We start from the raw sequence: 22,713 nt of genomic DNA, 5'->3' as shown, positions 1-22,713 counted from the left end.
TCACCTAACACTATGCATTTAGCTAGAACAACTCTCTTGGAGCTTTCTATACAATGAATTAAGAGAAGAAAGTACCTGTAGATGCAATTGTTTCATTTGAACTGCCTTCCCTCCAAGGCACCTAATTCATTCTACAAGCTCCAGAAGGAGCCTAGGCCAAGTAGAGATAGCATTCATCTGTGGCACCTACCATCTAAGTGCTCACACTAGTTACCTGGGCTGTCTTTACAGAGAATAGGGGCCTAATCAAGAAGAGTTCAAGGAGGGGTCATGAGTCTGCTTTAGGTGGTGATTCTTAAACTCTACACAGACTATTAAACTCTACACAGACTAGCTCTACACAGACTATTAAGCAGCAGCTATTTAAACACCCACACTACTGGCACAGAGTTAGATGAAATGATTGGGGGCTGATCCTGAACCCCATGCAACCCCATGTAAGGGGGACCCTCCAGATCAGAACCAAAGCATATACTGCAAAGGAGACACAGGCTGCTGCAATGTGGTGTACTTTGCCTCTGAATAATTACACTGCTTCTGCATTTTCAGTTAAGGGCAACTTCACAGACATTTTCAAGACAACATCCATCCCCATCTCACATGCAAGCCTGTGCTAAGAGTTGAGTTAGCCTGAGCTCTTTAGAGACAGAGATGAAGAATGCTTGGTGACTCTGCTTGGGCTCCAGCCCATTTGCTCATTCAGTCTAGATGGCTCCTGGCTGCATTTGACCTCTGGTGTCACAGAAGATAGGATCATAAGGCCTATCAGCCATTTCTAGGAAGGGTTCAAATTCAATTCAGGAAGTTGAAATACCCAGCTACTGAGATGAAACCAGTAATGGAATTTGAAGTTGTATTTATAATTTGGCCTGGAGTTCTTCAGTCTGTTACTGAACTCATACTTCACTCCAGGGTGCATCTGTGTTTCCAGGGACCTCCATTTCCAGATTCAGTATTCTTCGTTATAGTAAACTGCCCATGCCACAGTGCGTTGTATGTTCTCCTTTCACTCACTACTGCCTTTTCACACTGTACTAGGAACAATGCTGATCTGCACAGCATCATGTCCATTTTCCCAGAGCTCTTGGTTAGCTCCCTGAACACACGGCCACAAGCCATGAAGAGCAGAACAGGCACTGTAGTACTGAATATTGTGCCGTGTTTCTAGATTAACTTTATCTCCTACGAAGCAGCCTTCTTGAAAGCTATCTGAGGCTGCAATAAGGACTGCTAACAGCTGGCCTCCTGATCAGGGACCTGGATGGCCACAGAGTGCAGGCAGACTTTCCTAAGGGGTGGCTCCTTGCAACAAAGGAGATGGTGAATTCCACAGAAGATGGCCTGGCAGCCAAACTGGCTGCTACTCACACTGTAGAGTTCAACTCTACAGCTGAAAGCAAGCGTTGTCTTGTAAAATCCTGTAATACATAATCTTTCAAGGATAGAAAACATTTTTGCTTGTACTTAGAGGGCTAAATGTCAGTACAGAGCCAAATCCATATGTGTCTGCTCAGCTTAAGAGGTCAGCTACTACATTGTGCCCTACCTGAGGTTTTAAAAGGGTTCCCAAGTTGGGGAACCCTTTCAAAGTTCTTGAAATAAACTATCATCCATGTAGTAGGACTTAAACCACAACTACCTCAGTCTGGTCAGCAGTCCCAGCTTGCTGGATGCTAAAGAAAGCACAGCAGAGAGTTGCTCCTTACCCCAAGATGTTGTAACTAACTCAGTGGGATAGGTCAGAACAGTCCTGCCTGTCAGAGATGCTACTGCACTTTCCTCTAGAGAATATATTACAAATGCTGGACAAGGTGTAGGCACTATAGAAAGAGTGTGGTTTTACTTTACTCAAGAAACTGTTGGGTACAGTGAAGGCTCCAGTCCAGCCCCAAAGTGTACAGGGATGTAAGGAGCCAATCTGATCTACCTTCATTCCTTTGCCTCAAATATTGTGGAAGGAGTCCAAAACTGTTACCAACAGCATGGCCAGGTCAACTCAAAGAGCAAGACAAAAAGAAGGCAGGCCCATGACCTCTGAAGAGTTGCTTTTATCCTGACCCTCCACTAGCAATCCCGCAGCCTGGAGCGCTCTTGCCATCATCCTTTGCAGCCTGCTCTAACTGTGGAGTGGGAAAGCACAATGAGATGGAGCAACGTGACCAGAACAGCCCACTTGTGGAGAGGGCTTTCACTGTTGTCGGAGGTCAAGTCTGTAAACTACTTAGTAGTTAGAGGGAACCTTTTAGGAATGTTTACAAATCTGTAAACCTCAGGGAAAAATCCACACAGGATTTGAGCTCCCTAACTCCTATGGTTGCAGGAGCAAATAAACACTTGGTGGGTCCTGGAAGCCCAACTTGACTCACCTTGGGTTTCAAGGGAGCCTAACTATCCCAGGAATTCCCAGTGAAGTGCTTAACAGCTTCAAGTTTTAGGGAAAGTGGTCTCCAAGGACTGAGCATAGAAAGTCAGCAGCAATTTTAGACAAGTTTGGCTACTGTTATTCTCAGAAACCAAATCCCTGTTCAAATTCAAAGAAGCCACAAGAGCATTCTGCTGGCAGTAGCCCCATTAGAAAGGGAAGTCTGTGCTTTCCACCGTACCCTGGTGTCATCCTCCTGCTTACGTACAGCTAGTGGAATAACTGCCCAGTGATGTTCCAACCTGTACTCCTCAGTATCCATCCTTTCTGTCAGCTGTATATTACATTGTTTTCTCATTTCTCAGTGCCACTGGACCACCCCTGCTTATGCTGCACACATGTGATCTACCTCCCCCGCACACACTGCCTTGGGACTTAAAACTCTATTCCAGCTTTACGCCCACAAAACTAAGCACTAATCCCTCCTGTATTGCTGTTGGAGGCTCCTTCTAATGCATCTCATTTGCAATACCACATCAAATGCTTCCCCCAGATCTTGGTGAATAATCATAACCTGGCCTGCCCCCCGTTTTATGAACATTCATGCTCAATAGCAGACAATTCATACTCCACACAAAATGGATGGGCAGCTGCTGTCCCCTTGCTCGGGTACGTGGGTATTAGGGGAAATACTCTTTTGCTGCCTTAGAAAGTGAGGAGGGGGACTATTACATTCAAATTAACTTATCCTCTTCTGCTGTTCCACACTTTCTTCCCCTCACAATGAAAGGCAAACAGAGACTTCAACCCAGGTGTTTTGAAGATACAAGAGAACACCAAGTTGGAGAGAGAAGCAGCTTTTTGCAGCACCCTCCGAGGCTCTGGCACTGTTAAAGCACAGGCCCCTTGCTGCTCAGCCACTGCACACTTGGTAGCTCACAGACCCACAAGCCAGGCAGGCATGGGAGGACATGGCTCACCCTCTGATCCACTCCAGCAACAGGGCCATAAGGGGAAGCAACTTGGAGCCTGATTTCCCCCTATCTGCAAAGCACGGAGAGTCTGCTCAGCTCTGGAGTAAATCCTACCCCTCACACATCCAAACGCAGCGTGCGCCTCTTGCCCCAAGGAGGCTCCCAGCAGGGACTGCCTTCCTGAGGGCTGGTTCACAGAGACAGGACCCTGGGGTCCTACACCAGAGAAGCTGCACACACAGACCTAGTGGCACGCTCCATTTACTTCCATCCTCCACAATAACAAGAGGTGTAGAAGCCACATCACCTACCCCTAACACATATGCTCTTTGTTTTTAGCCTTCAGCTCTCCTGTTCTCCTCAGTTCACTCTCCCTATCCAGACATCACTGCTCTCAGGTACGACACACAGCATCCCACCTCCCCACTGAATACATGCTCCCAGCCTCCCCACAAACCTTGACCAAAACACGGTATCTGCCCTGTTGCCATGCATACAATCTAGCGAAGCAAAAACCCTGGTACTCACATCATCCCATTTGATGAAGCGCTCACCCTTGGACAGATACTCCTTCACCTCCGGGGGCTGCAGGACAGGGGTAAGCATTGACATTCTGTCCCACAGATGTGCTCCTCAGCCACCAGAAGCAATAGCAGCGACACAGTTTGCTCCTCCTCGGCCCCCTCTCCTCTATCTCTGCCTCTCACATGGCAGGGCTCTCTGCCATTGCCACTGTTGGCATCAGAAAGCAAACAGCCTCTTATATCCCAGCCAATTTTAGGAGGGGCAGGGGCAGGCAGGCGAGGACCGATGAATCTGCATTGTAAATCAACAGCTCTCCAAGCAAGCACGCAAAGCTCGGTCCAAGGTCACCTAGAGTAAAGCTTGCGATGGGTTGAGATGCCCGCGTGGGCAGTCATGCACACACGCCGTCTCTCCAGGAGGGACCTACTCCTCAGAATTGTACTTGCGAAGCGCACGGTTCATAGCACTTCCGCAACTGAACTTCCTTAAATTTCTCTTTGACGAAGTGCAGGCATTGCCAGCCGACACTCAAACTATTTCAGCAGATGTGCTTACAGAACAGCTCAGGCTTTGGCTACAAGCAGACTGCCCCCTTCATGCGACGGGCCAAATATCACGTAAAATAAACTTATTCTTGGCTCTGTACAGACTCCATTTCTGGGGCCACTTGCTGCACTGTCCAGTCTTTAACTTTTTTCCTTTCTCATATGGGTTCTTCTGAATGTCAACCTGGAAAGTGAGACAGAGCAGCAGAACAGATGGGAATTCCACAGGCAGATGAAATGAAACACTCACAAGAGTCCCTAGGAACTGCAGGATTCTCCAGATTCACTTGGGTCTACTGCAGATGCTGTGGGAACACAGAATGGGAAGAGATGTGTAAGGTGGGGATCATAATGATGAAGCTGCAGGGAAGTGACAGCAGAACAGGTGGTTAATGGCAAACAGGGCAAAAACGAGTCCCTGCTCCTGACCTTGGAACAAAGGAGTTACATGTGGACAGCAGAGGAGAAAAGGAGCTGCTGGTGGCAGATGTGCACTGGCTAACCAGAAGGAGAGCAGCTTGTGAGAAGGACTGACATGGGCAAGGTTAATTTCAGTCAAAAAGGCAGAGCCCTACAACTAATTAGAAGTGGAGATAACTGTGCTACACTTGCTATAGTAGGATTCCCTGCCACACAGTGGGATTCCATCCTTGTTGCCTCCTATGAAAGTCAAGGTGTGGCATTTGCCATTGCCCAAGAGGGACAAGACACTGACAAAAGTAGTGCAGATTCTGAGAAGGGTGGACAAAAACTCCCACTGTGCAAAGGGAGCCAGCTGCATGGTTTTGTTGCTTCTTTCCCACCCCGACTTACCCAGTTTGATAAGGCCAGCACTTTAAAGCAGATTGGACAGCCAGGGGAAGGTTGACTGAAGGAATCCTAAGGGTGTCCTCAAATGTTGGTGGCATGAAGCAGGAGAGATTAAGTGGACCTATAGCAAATGCTCTAGCTGTAAAAAACCAAAGACGGTAGCAATTATCAGAGAGATGCCTGGTACAGACACAGACAACCCTGAACAAACCTAACAACCTTTGTACATTTCTTTCAAGGGTTTATCTGCCTGACAAACTGGGAATAGGAGAGCTTCTACGTTTCCAGCTACCATCGAGTTTTCTGCATTTACTAACACATTTTGCAAGGCACCATACTTTCTAAGAATCAGCTATCCAAACTAAGGCTGTTGGCTCTATTTTATTAGGGCAGCAAACTGAGGTGGCTTACCCATAGCTGTGGTTGCTCGGTGTCAGGGCTGAGACTAGGGACATGAGAATCCATCACTCCTGGTTACATAACCAAGCCACACTCGTGGTATTAAGCTTCCTTTGCATGTGTGTCAGTGACAACATGCTTCTCGGGCAGCCAGCTGACAGAGCACTGGGGTATTCCAGGCCCAGCCAAGACAGCATCACCAGGACCCCCTCACCTCAGAGAACACTGTTACTCCCAAGCAGATGAGAGTGTCTGCCCAGATCTCAAAGGCTGAGCTGGAAGCGCTCAGGGACATCAGCAACAGCCTGGGACTTGGCATAAGTGCCAGTGAAACACCAGGCACTGCTGGGCGGGTTTTGTTCTCTGTGCTCTTCTTGTAAGCAGCTTAGGAACAGACTCCAAGGCCTAGGTATGTATAGAGAAAGGCCATGGGAGCACAGGAGGCTGCAGTGGGGAGTGAAAGTTTTCTCTGCCCTCACCTGACCCCTTCTGCAAGGCCAGAGCACTTTCAGAGCTGCTTAACTTAGGGAGCAGCTGTGAAAACGATAAAGAGCATCAATCTTACTCAGAAGTGCTGCAGTCTTCCTGTCCTCTGCAACACAGAAAGCACTAAAGGAAAGCCTTGGAGGTCACAGCTGTGAAGAAGTGAAAAGTGGAATGAGCATTGCCACCTGGTACTGCCAAGAGCAGAGGGATTGCAGGTGAGATCAGTCACAGCTACTGGTTCCAGTGGCCCATCTAGTATTTACCACAGTTATCACAGCTTCATGAACAATGTCTGCTTCCTGCCAGAACCAGGGCCTCACGGAAAGGCTCTTTGTCCTGCATTCTCTCAGACCTGGATATTTAACAGCTTTCTCTCTCATCAACAAATGTAAAGTAAGCAAGAATCCTGCCACAACTCTACTTGCTTGTCACTCAGGGTCAGCTTTCCCTAAGGGATAAAACAAATTAAAAAAAAAACCCAAACATTAAGAACAGCGACCAAGCTAGCGGCTGTCCTGTGAGGCTGCATGGCACTGCACAACACAACTGCCAAGATCCCCGCTTGCATAAAGATGGTCACAAAAGCTGAAGCTCACTTCCTTTTGCATAACTCAGCCTCCTTATCTTTCATTTCACACTCCTTGCTCTATGTGGGAGCTTCTGTCCCTTGCATGCAGAGATGGCTGATAGAACAGCGATAGAATAAAGCAACAGTCCTGCCCTCTGCTGAAAGCTCTGATATCAGAGCAGGCGGAAGCAGCAGCACATTGAGCAGTATTTATTCCAACTGCCCTTTATCTTCTTTCTCCTGCAAGGCCCATCACCTAGTGTACACTCATCCCCTCTGTTCAGGGCCCCATGCCTCCTTTGCTTTCATCCCTTACCTTCACCGCTGCACATCCCGCCACCCACTACAAGAGTTTTGATATGCAGAAGTTTCCTTTTTTTTCCTGGAGACTCTTCCTTATCTTCCTGTCCTACCTATTCAGCAGCCTCTACCTCCCACAAAGTAGATGTAAAAGCAAGGTAGTCAGCATTACCCTTCAGAGATTTTACAAGATCAGGTCTGCAGACAGTGATTTAAGCCATGCTGTCTATTAAACCTCTTTGACTGGATGGCTCCCGAGTTCTAGCAAATTATTCTGTAACCTCAACCCCAACCTATGCCTAGCACACGCAAAATCTGTAAGAAATCTCTTCCAGCATTGTTCCATTGCAATTATACTTTGCAGTGTGTAATACTGTCCTCTAGTGAACAGCTATGGTATTGCACACACAGCCTTTAGCATTGCGTTCAAACACCAGTAATAAATTCACAGCTAAGCAAAACTGAGTTCATCCTGCTGCTCCTTTTTCTATTCTGCCCTCTGAGCCCTGGGAATCCTGAAAGGATTAACGACACCATTAGGACCACAAAGGCCAATATTTTCTCACCAGCCCTGGAGAGGAAAACTGCTGAGTGTGTGTGCCAGGGCATATTTTGTGTCCTACTTTGAGCCCAAACCACAAAGGCCAAGGATTCATGACAGCTCTCAGCTGACAGCATGACTCTTCAACTTGATCTGCAAAAGTCAGAGGGCAGTAGACTATGGCACAGAAAGACAAGTGGCCACAGATGCCACAATACCATAAAAGCAGTGAGGTCTTGCGTAAAAAAAAAACCAAAACCAATCTGACCAACCACCAAGGCATTGTTAGGTCCATAACTAACTGTTCACTGGGCAGGAATATGCAGCAGGGGTACATTATGCTTACAGCACCCTGATGGCTTTCTGCAGATTTCCAAACTGCACAGCTGAGTGATGCAAGCAGACTCACATGCTATTTAGACATCCTATACATCACTGCAGTACAAAAATAATCGCTGCACAGGGATGACTGAACCATGCAATTCCTAATTGCTAGCAAAAGAATGAGACTTTCTAAGACTGGTCATGAACAGAAGAGGAAGGAGGATGAAGAGCAGCAGCACACCAGACAGAATGTGCCCATCTCATGTTACCTTGCAGTAACAGAGCAGCAAGAACAGGAATTCAAGTTCTACCAAATTTGGAGGTGAATCCATCTAATTGCCCCACTTGGTTTACCTACAATATAAAATACTGACCTGGAAATCAGGATACTGGGGGAGGAAGCCCCATTTTGCTCTTGACCTCATCAACTTTTTCTTCCTACTCTACCAGCCCAACCTATTTCAACTGCAAGCTGCCTCTTTCTGTGGATTTATTTGCTACCTGCTGCAGCAGCAGATTCCGTCTCTGATACTGGTTGAGACCTTAGTATTGCTGTAATGCTTCGGCCATACTCACATCCTCATTGCTTCTGCTTTTCACAGTCTATTAGTTCTACAACCTGGACTTTACTCGCTCTACTTCCCTTGGTTTGGCATAATTTTTTCCACTTCTGAGAAGGTCAGATCCCAAAGCACATTTTACAAGTGCAATCTCCTATGGAAGGTCCAAAGCAGCAAACCCAGCTGCCACAGTGACTGTGTCCGCCCATGTGAGTCAAGTCCAGAAGAACACAGTCCCCTTGGGCAGGTCACAGAGAACAAGACATTATTTCAGCTGTAGCTCAGGGGGCTTTGAAAATCAAGGTCAACTTCTTAAACTGACATACCAGGGAGGCAGTACCTAGGGCAAGACAGAAACCTAACAGCATTAGGAACGGGAGAAATTACACATTTGAGGTCAACATGCTCATTCTCAGTTGAGACAAGCCAGTATTCCTGAAGCACCAGTCTTCACTGTGAAATAAAGAATGAAGAGCAAGCTCTCTGATACACAACAGCTTCTGCTCAAAGCATTCAGGGTATACGAAAAAACAAGATCCACTGGAAAGAGGCACGTTTCTTGCCCCATCCAGACAAGAGCCCAATCAAGAGCCTGGGCACAGACTCAGGTACTGAGCATGCTTTGGCTCTTCCCCTTCAGAGAGCTCTGAGGCAGCCTCTTCATACAGGATTTCCAGGGTATAAGGTATCAGATCAGTCCAGTCTTCAGAGCAGGATTGAATCCATGCTTCCCTGAGAGCAGGCATGTCCGCACACGTGGGTCCAGCAAGATGAGAGCTCTTTGGCTGAGAAGCAAAGGATATCAGCTTGGTTCCAGCATCAAGCTAAGGCAGGTAATGTGGCCTTCAGCCCACAGCCAGCTTTTTGTCAGCACAAATGCACCAAGTTTTCTACATGGATTTAGACACCTGTGTCCATGTGTGTAAGCCCCAATGCACTGACTTTGAAAAGCAAAGCATCCCAATGAATCCCATTCAAGAGACAGAGGCTCCCATTCCAGACTACCCCCTGGTGCAGCACTAATCAGAGTCAGGGATGAAAGAACAGTAAAAAAAAAGGCTATAAACCTTCCTTGCACTGCCCCTACCAGCTGATTCCAAGTTACAGCAGCCTCAGACTGCTACCCAAGAACCACTCTTCCTACTCAGCTAAGGGAGCTAACAGAGGTTTCAGCCATGGTCTTCCCTGGCCCTTCCATAAACTTCAGTTCTCCATGTGCTAGACCAAAAATCTGCTTTAGTAATATCCAGCCTCAACCTTCCACTACTCCCCTCCTCACTGCAAAGGCCTTTGCACACTATATTCCCAACTCTTCACCTCCTTGCAGTGAAATGCACTTGTGAAGCAATGACCTTCAAGTTCAGTCCTGCAGGAAAGAATGGGTTTTCCATCAGAGGCTGCAAAGGAAAAGCCAGGCAGGTTTGCAGGTAGGTGTACAGCCTTCGCTGTTTTAAGTGAATAGTGCAAAATTAGAGATTCACAAGCTTTTCAGGCTAAGGACCACTTTCAGCCCCGACAAGTTCCTCACTAACCTCCACCTAGATCATTGAAGCTGTTGGAAAAAATAAAAAAAAAATCTCAAAAGGCACAATGGCTCCAAAGGCCATGGAAGCCATCAAATGAAGCCGATTTACACCAGCAACTGCAAAATGAAGCTAAAGGTAACTGAAGCTAAAGGGGTAAGACCTCATCCAGGCCCTGTCCTTTGATAATCACCTCTGGATGGGACAAGGGTTTTCCATCAGATCCTAAAGAGATGATGAAACCTGGTTTTGTTCACTTTTGCAGAGGCTTGCTTTCTTGACACATCACCGCTACCCACAATACCGCTGTGTACACAGGCTGAGTACTGACTCAGCCCAGTGCCATTAACGCACATGAACATGCACACATGGCATGGGCAGCGCTTCTCTCCATCACTGCTCTCCAAGAGACTCATCTCCCTGCCTTACTGGGAAATGCCCTTTTTTACCTTGTTTATTGTTATTTGTACTTTTTACATAGCTTTTCTAGCTCTGATGAGTGCCATCAGTGCAGTATATTTTATATCATCTCCTGTCTTTCTAGACATCAAAATTAGATCTTGAAAATGATTTTTTTTTTTATTTTATCACATTATCAAACAGGGAACAAACAACAGGCAACCACACAAAATTACTATAAATTTCTTGGAAAAGAGCTCTCTAGGAAACATTTAACACCATGTGCAACTCCAGCCATGCTTTCTTTGGAACAGTCAGATAAACACGAGAACAGGAAAAAGCAGCAAATGGAATGGAAGTCACTATCAGAGCATAAGGAGGCCCTCTTACTAGGTCACTCTGTGGCATCCAGGGTGTACAAATGGTCAAAGGCAGTAGCATGTTCATGAGCTACGCTGACAAATACAAGGCTGGGTGTACTGGTGGGAGCAGTGAAGGCTCAAGAAGGTGTATCAGAGGAGGCTTCTGCTTAATGTTCACAAAAAGCAGCACAGCTTCCCAGATATAAACACCAGCTCTGACAGATGCCACCTTGCTAGTGCTCATGGCATATAGGACTGGGTTCTATGTCAGGTTTGATTCCGTTCTGCAGTTCACAATTTGTGGTCTTTAAGATCCTGGTAAACAGGCCACAGTTGGTCCCCAGGCTTTCAAGACCTCCATAGTATTTTTCATCTGACAATTATGCATGCACCGTAGTCTGCAGAAAATTGAGGAATAATACTGTTACATAACCAAAACCATTTGGACACCTCTGCTGGGAATGCATACATCCAGAGGAGCGGATGATTATCAAACTACTGGATCTGGAAAAAATATTTGCCTGAGCAGAATGGCCAGTGGCTTGTAATACAAGATTTATCTGAAGTCAACACAGCATTAATAAGGAATCCCACTTAGGCTCATAGCCAACAGATCTTCCCGCTTTTCACAGGTGTACAACATAGCAGGACTGAATTTTCTGCTGACATTTTCCATGCTTTCTGCTCCTGGAAGCATCAAACAGCCTCTCTCCTAGGACTTTACGTGCCATTTCCAGTTGCAGCCTGAACCAGGATGGCAGACATGTGAAAGCAGTAAGATGTAACAAGTAAGAATCAGCTCCAGCAGAACTGGGAGAGGTTTCAGGCTGCTATTTTAATTCAGTTAAATAACCCTCCCTTGCACAGGGTTATCAACATGAGTCCAGCACATTTTCCTTATTCAGCTACCAAAGCCAAGCACACAGAAATGGAGAAAGTAAAAAAGTAACAGCTGCTTTTGATTTTTTTTCTGCAAGAAAATCTACTGGGAGATCAGGGAGCATTATCACATTCAAAGCTACATTATTTTAACTAGGGTGAAAACCCATGTTGACCTCATACATAAAAGAATCTATTTGGGTCTTTAAAACAGTTAAAGCTTCATGTTGCCTTAGTGTAACTCAGCAAGGACCCCAACTTAAGCTAGATCAAGCTCACTTTGAAGAACGGACAAGCTGTTTGGTCTAACCAAGAGCTTGGCTTCAGTAAGAGCTGGCACCAAAGGATGGCTGGAGCAGTCATGCACAAATGAACTACCAAAAAAGCACTCTTCTCCATCCTGGGAAAAACAACCCCCAAAACTACCCCCGATTGAAACAGCAGTAACCCAGGCTAAACCAGGATCACTTTAGCTTCAGGGCTGCATCACAAGATTGTGGCTAAGGCATTCCAAGAAAATCTTGTTCAGGTGCTTGCAGGGGTAATCACAAGTTGGTGCAACTCTGACTAAAGTGTTGTCATTCTGCAAACATTATAGGTTGTATTTTCAGACAAGCTATGTCAGTGCTCTCCCACTCATACATGTGAGCAAGTTATATATATATATATATATCTCTCTCTATCTGTGTGCATCAGAGAAGCACAACTTATACACATTCATTCTCCACACTTAAAGGTGAGAGAGTTCAACTTCTTCAGACCATCAAAACCAGAGGCAAAAATGCACAGTCAGATTATGTGGCCATCAATCACTGTCCTATTGCTGGAAAAGCAGTGGTTACTTTCAAAATACAGCCCTCAGAATTGTGTTTGGATGTTATTGCAAAATGAGCAACGAAGCACTGATTTTTTACTCTAGATTCCTGCACAGAGACTGCGTTTAGACTCACAAGAACAGACAGCACAGGTTCACACCCAAAGAGAAACTTTTTTTTATTTAAAAACCCCAGCATTCATCCTCTTGAAGTTCTGCACTTAGTGAAACAAGGGCAACTCTCCTCTCCACAAACTGATGTGTGAAACCTACAGCTCAGAGCACTGGGAATCCCTGGAACTAAAGCTTCACATTCCAGCAAATGGCAAGGTTCCTTATTTCAGTGAATGCCCAGGGCACTGTCAAGCCACCCTTGTCAGCCTTTTCTCTTTCAGAAACATGCCATGGAAACAACAGGCCAAAGACAATCCATGTTATCTGGGAGAATTCCCTGCCTCCAGAAAGCTGACTGAGATCTGTCTCTGCTCAACAGTACACCAAACCTCAAATTACACCAAATAAAAGCAGAGCTTCCAAAATGTGAACACCTCTGCTATAAAGCTAGCCAAGTGGCTCTCCCCACTCTAGTCTGAACTATCATCTACTTACAGGAGTTTCTAAGCATTAAAAACAAATCCTTTTTGGACATACTTTTCACTCTCAAGAGTCTTCCCACCAAGGAAGCATTCACTGTCCAAGGCTCTCCTGCCAAGTAAGACGTGCTCTTTATACCATGCAGATGGTTCACAGGATAATAAAACAGCTTGAAATGGGCCTCACCAAGTTGATGATACAAGTTTGAAGCTGCTGATGCATCACTACCCTGAGCTACCAGCTTTCTGCCCAAGGCCTCTATCCTGAGGAAAACCAGACCTCTTGCTGTTATATATCAAATTCAGCATCACTTTTACTACCTTCCCCACCCACCCTATAACCTCTGCAGGTCACTTTCCAAGTCAGCACAAGACAGTGGGTTGTCAAACTTCACTTACCACAGCTAAATCAGAAGCTGAAGGAATTAAGAACACTCCCAACCTCCCCCCATCTGTTACTGGATTAACAAGAGGGCCAGCACCTTCCCACATACAACAGAGGAGATTTCACAGTGTAAGAGGAAAATGCCAGAGAAGAACAGAATCTGATTCCCTGCAGGCTCTAAACGGGAGACTGGAACAACAGTGTGAAATAAGGTATATTCCCTTTAGAAGGGCAGACAGCAGAGCATGAGAGATTGTCCCCTGTCAAGAGCAGAGACATTTTCTATGACAGAAGGCTCAAGCCTAGCCAAGTATTTCCTCAAGGACTTAAGCCAAGAGAGAGATGAATTTAAACACACCTATTCCATCCTTTAAACATTAGGAGGCAGGTAGAAAGACCTCATCCATCTCTCCCCTCCCCAGCTCACAAATGTGACCAAGGAGACAGTATAAACGTTAAAAAGCAACACACAGCCAATAAAAAAGTTACAATTCTTTATGAAGTCTATAATCTGCCTGTAGAAGTCACACTACCAGAGGCAGACACCCTGAACAGAAACCAGGGCCAGAGTTCAGACAAGGGAGCATATAACATCATGGTAGTGAATTATGATGTTAGAGTTACACAAGCTAACCTAAGTGGAGTAATCACACCGCACACCTCAGGGAATAAGCTATCATTTGTACGGTGTCACATCAGATTGCCTCCTAATGACGGGGCACAGGAAGGAAAGGCAGAGTAGCTGCCTTTGCTGAATCAAAAGCAGGGGGCAATGGGACTGTGGGAAACCATCCAGCCCATCCCTTGTCCCAAGGCAGGATCAGCTGCGACATTTATCAGCTCTGACAGATATGAGTTCAGAGAGCTTCAGGAGGCCTCCATTAACAGGGGAGGCTCAGCCACCTCCCAGGCAATCCAATCCAGTGTTGCGCTATTCTCAGAAGCAAGGTCTGTACAGAGGTAATATCTTAGGCCAATAATATTCCCTTAATTAAGTCTTCTCTCTCCTGAAGCACTAGATACTATCCACTGACTCTGAACATGGGAAATCAATAATACAAGTTTATTTAGCTACATCCTTCAGGGGCCCTGGGAGAGCAAAGAAACATCCCACTGCAACAGGTAGCAGCAGAATTCAAGCAATGCTGTTCAGTCAGGTAGGTGGAACACCAAATCTTCAACAATCCATCTCAGCACTTCAGTTTTCAACTAAGCACAGGTGTAAGGCATAAGTAGCAGGCTCATAAGTAAGCAAGTTTCCTAGTGGACCCTCAGGCAAGAGAAGTAAAAAATTAGAGAAGCTTATAAAGAATAGGACCCTGAAGAGTACAGTGTTTGGACTGTCATGGGAGAAAGGCTAGATATTCAAGGGCCATACAGCTCTCCTTTGTTGGCAGGTCCAATCCCAGGGTGCACCATGTGCCCTTGACTCCGTTTGTCTCGGGTGAGCGATCTCTGTGTTCTTTAAGCAAAAATCTCAGAGAAGACTAATTTGTGAACTCTGTCTAGTGTCCGACATGTTTGCTGACTTTACAAGACCTCCAAGATCTCCACCCCAGAGCTCTCTTTCTACCCTACAGGAGCCTGCTCAACACACAGCTTGGTATTTCTGCTAAAACCCAGAGGGCAAAAAGGAAATACCATTATTGCAGCTCTGGCTTCCTGGCTCTCATTTGCCTTTATGGGTGGTTGTTAGCAAGGAACTAAGTTTAGGACCAGAAGGCACACGCCTTCTGGCAGCTGCCTGCACTTGAACAAAAGAACCTGGAGAGAAACTCACACCCATTTATTTGTTCACAGTAAGAAGAAAAGCTTACACCTGACTTTGGCAAAAGCCAACAAGACTTAGTATTCAATGAAGGCAAATCTTGTCTTATTCAAAACTGAGACAGCAGAGGGCTTGGTGTAGGAGAGCGCCTTAAGAACACTGAATTTCTTTAATAATGTGGTAGAACTGTTGTCTTCTATGAAGGGTAAGTCTACACTGCAGCCTAAATAAGCACTGAATAAGTGCAATGGGGAGATGAAGATGCTAGGCTGAAGGTAGAATATCTCTAGAATGACACAGTTCCGTTTTAAGACTACAGAGCTGTAATCCTGAGGAGTGAAGGAGAGGGGAGCAAGAGAGTTGGGAAGGCAGGAAGGAGTGTAACTCATGTCGAATTATCTATTGCCACATTTTCTAGCTGGAGCAGCTTTAGATGCCCCTAGAACCTACATTCAAGTGATATGAGTAGTGGGATCTCAACCACACCATGCTCACTACCTTTGCTGGGACTGCTTCTATGACTCCACTGCATGTCCTTAGCCAGTCCAGTCTGCCAAGACCTCCACTGATGGAAAAGGAGTGCTACTAACTCTTGGATTTGTAAACAGGGTTTTGGTGAGCAGAGGAAAAAAAAGCAGCACCAGTGAAAGAGCAGCAAGCATTTGCACAGAGATTAAGAAAGACTGGTTTCCTTCCCAGGAGAGGGGAAACTAATTTTGGGGACATAGGACTAAGATATGCAGCTATAACTGCTTTTTATTACACTGATACCTACCACCTCACTGGTGCCTTCTGTGCCTATTTCCTGTATCAACCTGCTGACTCCTTTAAACATCCTTTATCAAACTCAACATAATATACATTTGAATACCTAGCAATACCAGGGCTCTCATTTTTTCTACCAACTTCTGGACAAACAACAGGGTCAAGTTAAGCAATAATGGGGGATGTAGCACCTCCAAGGACAGACTTAAAATGTGGGAAGACAACATGGACTAGACAAGCATTCAGCAAAAACTGTCAAGGCCTCATTTGGCAGCCCCAGAGGAACTGCCTGTATACGTCAATCCTCTCCCACAAAATTCCAGACCTGGAATTAAGGAAGAGCGTAGGGAAAGGACTTGTGGTAGGTAGTAATTCATCATCCCTTCACCAGAGGCAATGATAAATTGTATCAGTGGCAACAACAGAGATCACAGACAGCATAAGGGTCTGGAATGAACCAATTTCTGCACAAATCATTTGAGGAGGAACTGTGAGTGGACACAGACAGAAGTCCAGTAAGGCTCTGCCCGTCTTCGCAGCATTCAACAGCAGGAAGATGAAGCCCAGCAACAATGTGAGCACAGACCTGCAGCTGAGAGGATGGATTAAAAAACAAGCTGGAGATCTAAGAAATTATGCTAGACAAAAAAGGTCCAAACTCAAACCTAAAATACTCTGTAGCACATAAACCAAAAAGTCTCTGACCTCAAAATAAATAGTTCAGTGACATATGTAGAGAGAGGAAAGGTGTGCTGAAGTCACAATCAAGTTACAGAATTTTTCTTTTAAACACAAAGAAAAGATGGAGCAGCAGACAGCTGCTGAATGAAATACAAGAAGCAAGGGGAAAAGGCATTAGACCGGCCCGATTATCAAGAGAAAACAGACTAAAAAATTAGTAGAAAATCCATTTTGTAGGGATTGCTATAAATCTACATGCACCACTTAAATGAAGCATGTACAAGGGAATTTGTGCATAGAATCTATAGAACAACATAGAAGATGCATTTCTGTGACTCAGGAAAGCATTGTCAGTAGGATGCCATCAGCTCATTCTCTTCAGGTGTACAAAATTTGACTTCAATAAGAAGAATGCAGTCAGGTGTAATAAATCAGGGCAAGAGAGATAAGGGGCCCCATAGAAAAGTCATAATACCTACTAACAAATGTTTCCTAGACATACTGGGTTACAGCAACATTTCATGAAAATTAAATATTTCAGGAGGACAGAGCACATCATTAGCTGTAGTTCAAAATCACAGAATTATTTGGGTTGGAAGGGACCTTTAAAAATCATCTAATCTGATCCCCCTGCCATGGGCAATAAGCCCCCTCTGCTCTCAACAGGCAGGGAAATCACTGCTACCCTTGCCAGTGCTGGAAAGGCAGCCATGGTGGGATCCACTCGCTCCTGTATCTACGCTGCGTAGCCATGACTTATACTACTATAGATGAGACTTGTGCTGAGGCCAAAAGGCAGAGGACCTCCAAAGGCATCTGGCAGCACAATGTCACACCCTTTAGCCCTTCCACCCAGGCAAGAGCAGTGTCTGGATACAGAACATCCCACATTTGCACAGCTGCTCTCTCCCCTCAAAAAAATTTAGTCCCCAAAATCTCTTTGCCCTTGTAAGAACAATCAGCCAGGTGCCCCTCACTGAGGGGCTTCATAGCCCCTTTCAGAAGGCTCCCTTTGCTGCTGGACACTGGGAGCTCCCTGCCATGCCCAGCTGAGGGTCAGTGTGCACAGATCATCACTGCAGTGCTACCCTTCCACATGCATACAGCTGCAGCTTTTAGTCAACACAATCCACCTTTTGCCAAGACTGACAGTTATTTTGAAGTGACTCCACTTTACTCCCTAACATACCTTCTACCCAGTAGTCCTCCCTCAGAGCTGCAAGCTCCATACTTCTTCCTGCAAAAACTGAGGTTTTCCCTTTCTCTCCCAGTCCCCCACATTTTTCCTGCTATCAAGACTAAAAATAAAATGCTACTGTTAATCCAAAACTCAGTCACTCACTTCCTCTGATGCCTTTCTGGGTGACATCCATTTCTCCAGCTGCTGTTAGCCTCTTTCAGGACTGCAACTCCTTGTAAACAAGAGGTTTTCTGCTGCAACACACCTGACTGGCCTAAGATTTAAGGGAGGGAGAAAAAGAAAGTGATTGTAAAAGAAGCAACTAAATTACTCTCAAAAGTAAACATCTCACACCATAAAGGAAAAAAAACATGCTAATCCATATCCTAGAACAGTGTTTCAGCTGTCTTCTGAATAAGCAAATATAATGCTTTTGTGGGGGACTAACATATGGGGAATAAGATCAATCAAATCCTAATAGCAACAGTACAGCTGTAGATGATCTCTGCAGGTTTGCTATCCACCCAATTTAAAGGGAACAGCACTAGCCTCTCTCTAAAAGCTGCTGCTTAGCCAGGGCATCCCTCAAGCCTCACAAAAGATGCAGGCAGCACCCGCACCCGCAGGCAGGGGGCACAAAGAAGTAACTTGCACCGAGAAGAGAGAGCGGAGGGGAGATTTCTGACCTCCTTCTTCTCCTGCCCTAGGCCTCTGCCAGGAGCCTTCCTCACACTCGCCCCTCCTCACAGCACTCCCTGTGCCCACGGAGTCCTAAAAGCAAGCCTGAACTTTGGCCTGGCTCAGTGGGATGCCGCTCGCCCTGCAGGCCCCAGGGGCTACCCGCAGCAGCGGGCAGAGCCCTAAGACGCCCTCACCCACGCACCTACCAACCGCCCTGAGCTAACCCGCGCACGGCAGCGGAGGGCAGGGGGGACAGGCAGACGGACCCACCGGGGTAAGGGGGCCGCCACGCCACCAGACCCGCGGCCAGGCAGCGGCCGCTCCGCCGAGGCGCCATCCCTTCCTCACACACGCTCAACGGCCGCCGCGCGCCCCCTCAGGAGCGCCCAGCAGCCACGCATGCGCAGCCACCACACCCCGCTCCCGTGGCAGGGGGGACATCGCCCCTTTAAACACAGCCCTCGCCACCCCCGCGGGCGGCGTTGCCCCTTTAAGTCCCGCCCCTCGCCCCCGCCCGCGGCCGGCAGAGCCGCCGGAGCAGCGCGGGCCGCGGGCAGCGGCACGAGGCGGCGGCAGCGCGAGCGGGCAGCGGCATGTCCTGAGGCGAGCGGGCGGCGGCGGCGCGGAGCCGGGCCCCACCACGGAGGGGTCGGTGGAGCAGCGGGCCAAGGGCCGGGCCCCCATGAAGGAGAAGGAGGCGGGGGCGGAGCGGGGCAAGCCCGCTACTTACACCGGGGACAAGAAGGCGCGCATGGCGGCCAAGACCAACAAGAAGTGGGTGCGCCTGGCCACCGTGCTGGCCTACGTCCTCTCCGTCTCGCTGGCCGCCATCGTCCTCGCCGTCTACTACAGCCTCATCTGGCAGCCGGTGCGCGGCGGCGGCGGCGGCTCCGGCCCCGCCGCCGCCACCTCGCAGCCCCGCGCCGCGCCGACGGGCCCCGCGGCCAGCCGGCCGCCCGCCGGACCCACGCAGGAGGCTCCGCCAGCGCCGCCGCGGACGGGCCCCCACCCCGACCCCGGCCTCGCCGAGACGGACCGCCCGGACGCGTCGCCGCCGCCGCCGCCCGGGACCGAGGCGGGCGCCGCCGCGCTGCGCCGGGTGCGCGGCAGCCCCTGAGGCGGCCTCGGCGGTCGTCCCCCGGCCGGGCGGGAAGACGGGCCCGGCGGACTGCAGAGCGGCCGCGCTTCAGCGCGGGAGGCCGGCGCCGGCGCGGGGGGCTCTCTGCCGAGGCCGGGCGGCGGGGGATGCGGCGGCCCGGCTCGGCGGAGGATGGCGGCTGGCGGCGCGGCTGCCCTCGGCGGGATGGCTCGCTCGCCCCTGCGCGCCGGCCGCGCTTGGCGCCGGGGAAGCGGCACCGCGACCCCCGGCGCGGACGAGCCCCGAAGAGCTCGGGCTGGAGACTGACCCGGCCCGGGGGTCGGCGGGGGAAGGAGGCCTTTTTACTTGGTAGAACTGCGATATCTTTTTTTCCCCCCACCCCGTTTTTCCTCAAAAGGGAATTTTGTGGCTTCGGTTTTTGCCTCACCAGGGCTAGCTTCTCCCTTTGAACCTGCATTGAATTCCTGCGCTATTTATGCCAGTCTGTTACCTATAAAAGGATATCGGTGTCCAAAATTCCTCACTATTTACAGGATCAGCTGGGAACAGTATGAATTTAGAGGCTGTAATCCATTGTTTAAGTAAAAACAGTTTTGTTTAACACTGAGTATAAACTTATTTAAAAAGATGTGAAAGGTAAATTGACTTGTTTACTATATTAAAATATTTTCCCAATATGAAAGTCTCTGTAATACAGTATGTTCTCTTTGGTGGTGGGAGGAGGATTTGGGAGGAATGTCAAACTGGAAGGGCTCTCTGGGTAGCAACAATGGTTTGCCTGCTGTAGTGGGCAACTGTGGTATATAATGTTGTTGATTCATTTGTCATTGGTCTCCTTAGGTGAGGCTGGAGAAACCTCCGTACGTGCCTAACTCCTGCTAATCATGGCAACTAAGCATTGGTGATGAAAGAAGGTTTGATCTTTCCTGACAGAGGCAGGCGGAGCTCTCGCGGTGGGCGCCGATGGGCAGCTGCTGCGGTGGTGTGCGGTGCAGTGCGCTGCGAGGTCCTTCGTGGCTGGTACACCTGTGCTCTTGCCTGCATGGGATGGCAAGAGCTTACAGACCTCGGTGGCACCCTGAAGCCGGTGCCATCAGGAGGTAGGTCTGTGCCAGCCAGCTCATGGTGTGCCCTGGGCAGGTTTTCCTCCCAGCTTGATGTTTTCCTGCCCTGTAGTCTTCAGAAATGTTCTGCGCCGCCCTATTCACTGATGAACAGCGCAATAAACCCTTGCCTTTAATGACTGTAGGATGTGGGCTATCAATGAGGAAACTGTAAGACCTGTGTCATTCTGAGCAGCTGCTTTTCAGATTGATAGCTTCTGTTGAATGCCTTAACTGTGAGGCTGCCAGGCTATTCCACGTCCCTGTGAAATGATCCCTGGAGTTAAGATTTGCTCTGCTGAGGGATAAAAATGGGCTCTGATGTGGTGTACGTATTTCAGTTGTGCAAATCACGAAGGTATTGTAAAATATGGCACTTGACTTTCTTAAAGTTGGGGGGGGGGAAAGGCTGTTTCATACCTAAATCGGTGTGCTTTGGACTGGTGGTGTTGTGTTAAGCCTGTGTCAGCTGGGCATTTCCTTTACAACATCTGTTAAAGGTAGAAACCAGGAGCAGAGGACTTCCAGAAAGAAATTGGGCAAAAGGAGGGAGTAGTTTGGGTGCGATCTTCCACTCTCCTTTTCCTTTTTCTGGAGAGCATGCAGGAAAGTCTGTATGTTGTTAATGCGCTAAAGGCGGCGGCTAGCTGGTGAGAAGGAAAAAAGATCACGCTTAGTCATTTGAGCCAAAAGCGTGCACGTGATCGTTGCCTTTCTGCAGGGCAGGTAGAAGAGCTGGTGAAGGAGCTGAAAGCCCCAAGCTGCCGCTGTAGCAGGTGGCTGCCCTGCCACCCTGTTACCTCCTGAGCTGCTTCTAAACTCTTCCTATTTACCCACTGTCGCAGCAGGACTGATGGTATCCTGGCGGCAGCACTGGGTCGTAGCTTTGGCCAGACGGTTGGTTGGGTTTAGCCCTGTGTGCGTCCGTTCTGTAGCAGCGGGTGATTTTATTCCCTTGGCAGTTCTGCTTGCAGCACGTTGATGTCTGTGGGGCTGCCGCACGCATGCAGTAGCTCTGGGTCCTGGTCATAACGATGCTGTTTGCTTCTCCTGGGTATACACCTCTGGTTGTAGGGGGAAAGGCTTTCTGCAGCTCTCTAAGGGAGGAATGAGTAAAAGAGAAACAAAACGGGCTTGTTGCTTGGTGCCAGTTGAGTTTAGTCTGTTTCTTGGCTCTGGTACTAAACGCAGAACCAGTTGGGAAGCGTCCCTGGGAGGGAGCTTGTGTTTAACTTTTAAAACCTTTGACGATAAATAAAAGCTGGGTGGAATTACACAGACACTGGTATTTCTGTGGTCCTGGCCTGCAGCTCAGAAGTGGTGAATCTATAGTGGCTTTGAAGGGTACATCCAACGTATGCTGGATGTACACGGGCTCCTGGCATTTTTCACTTTAAATACAGTTGCTCTCAGAAGACTAATAGAGCATGGCTGCGTAGAGCAGATGGAAGAGGAAGTGAATTGAATTAAATGGGCTGCATGGCCCTCTTCCAACCTGTCATGTAACTGTGGAGAGATGCCTTGTATTCAGGAGCAGGAACAATTTAAAGCTCTTCACCTGGTTTGTGGTTTTGGTGGCAAAGGATCTTTGGGACAGTGACAGTGTTCAGATCCACTTTATCAAAGGGAACAGACCCATTGCTGATGGTTGCCTCCCTTTCTGGTGCTAAAAATAGCTGATGAGCCAGTACTAAGATGGTTGTGGCTGTCTTCATTCCTGTATGAAAGTGCAGGCTTGGTGAGTTCCCAGACTGTGTTTTTGCATCTTCTGCTCTGCTGACAGATTGGGATTTAAGTGAAACACTTCTGTTTCTGTACCTGTTACAACTGGCTTTGCAGCATCCTGTTACTTCACTACTGTTGTACTCAGCATGCAAGGGGGGGGGAAACTCTGGCTTGTAAAGATGGAGAAGGATCACGGACTGCTGGCCTAACGGCCAGGAAGCTTTGGTGATTTGAGCAGCCTTGTTTTCCAAAGCCCTTTTGGACCTAGATTCTTCAGCTAAAAGCTCTTCTACGTCCTTTCCCTAGGCAGGAATCATAGTCCTCCAGAGGAAAGTATGTTCCCCTTGAGATACTACTGTTGC

General features: G+C 47.9%; 2 protein-coding genes across 8 annotated transcripts in view; one reads left to right on the top strand and one right to left on the bottom strand.

Moving 5' to 3' along the window:
• PLCB2 (phospholipase C beta 2) overlaps positions 1 to 18,786 on the bottom strand; it is a 64,687-nt gene extending 45,901 nt beyond the window's left edge. For 2 of the 7 annotated variants that reach the window (XR_012775799.1, XM_075501763.1), the window contains exon 1: positions 3,865 to 4,302. Coding sequence is in view for 5 of the 7 variants with exons in the window: in XM_075501763.1 (XP_075357878.1) it covers positions 3,865 to 3,948 (84 nt within the window). In the remaining 2 variants the exon portion in view is untranslated. Of the gene's footprint in view, positions 1 to 3,864; positions 4,304 to 17,905; positions 18,018 to 18,626 lie in introns of those variants that run through there. The other 5 variants (XM_075501764.1, XM_075501766.1, XM_075501765.1 and 2 more) reach the window with 5 other exon arrangements.
• Positions 18,787 to 18,889: 103 nt separating this feature from the next.
• INAFM2 (InaF motif containing 2) lies at positions 18,890 to 20,199 on the top strand. The gene has a single exon (XM_075501762.1). The coding sequence runs from the start codon at positions 19,107 to 19,109 to the stop codon at positions 19,539 to 19,541; it is 435 nt and encodes a 144-aa protein (XP_075357877.1). The 5' UTR covers positions 18,890 to 19,106; the 3' UTR covers positions 19,542 to 20,199.
• The last annotated feature ends 2,514 nt before the right edge of the window (positions 20,200 to 22,713 follow it).

Source organism: Mycteria americana, chromosome 5, assembly GCF_035582795.1.
Source record: "Mycteria americana isolate JAX WOST 10 ecotype Jacksonville Zoo and Gardens chromosome 5, USCA_MyAme_1.0, whole genome shotgun sequence".
NCBI lineage: Eukaryota > Metazoa > Chordata > Aves > Ciconiiformes > Ciconiidae > Mycteria > Mycteria americana.
The sequence above is the reverse complement of the archived record's forward strand: the minus strand, read 5'-3'. Positions and strand labels throughout refer to the sequence as shown.

What these genes read in the sequence shown, in the direction of transcription:
- INAFM2 (XM_075501762.1), top strand. Translation starts at nt 19,107, where the DNA reads ATGAAGGAGAAGGAGGCGGGGGCGGAGCGGGGCAAGCCCGCTACTTAC.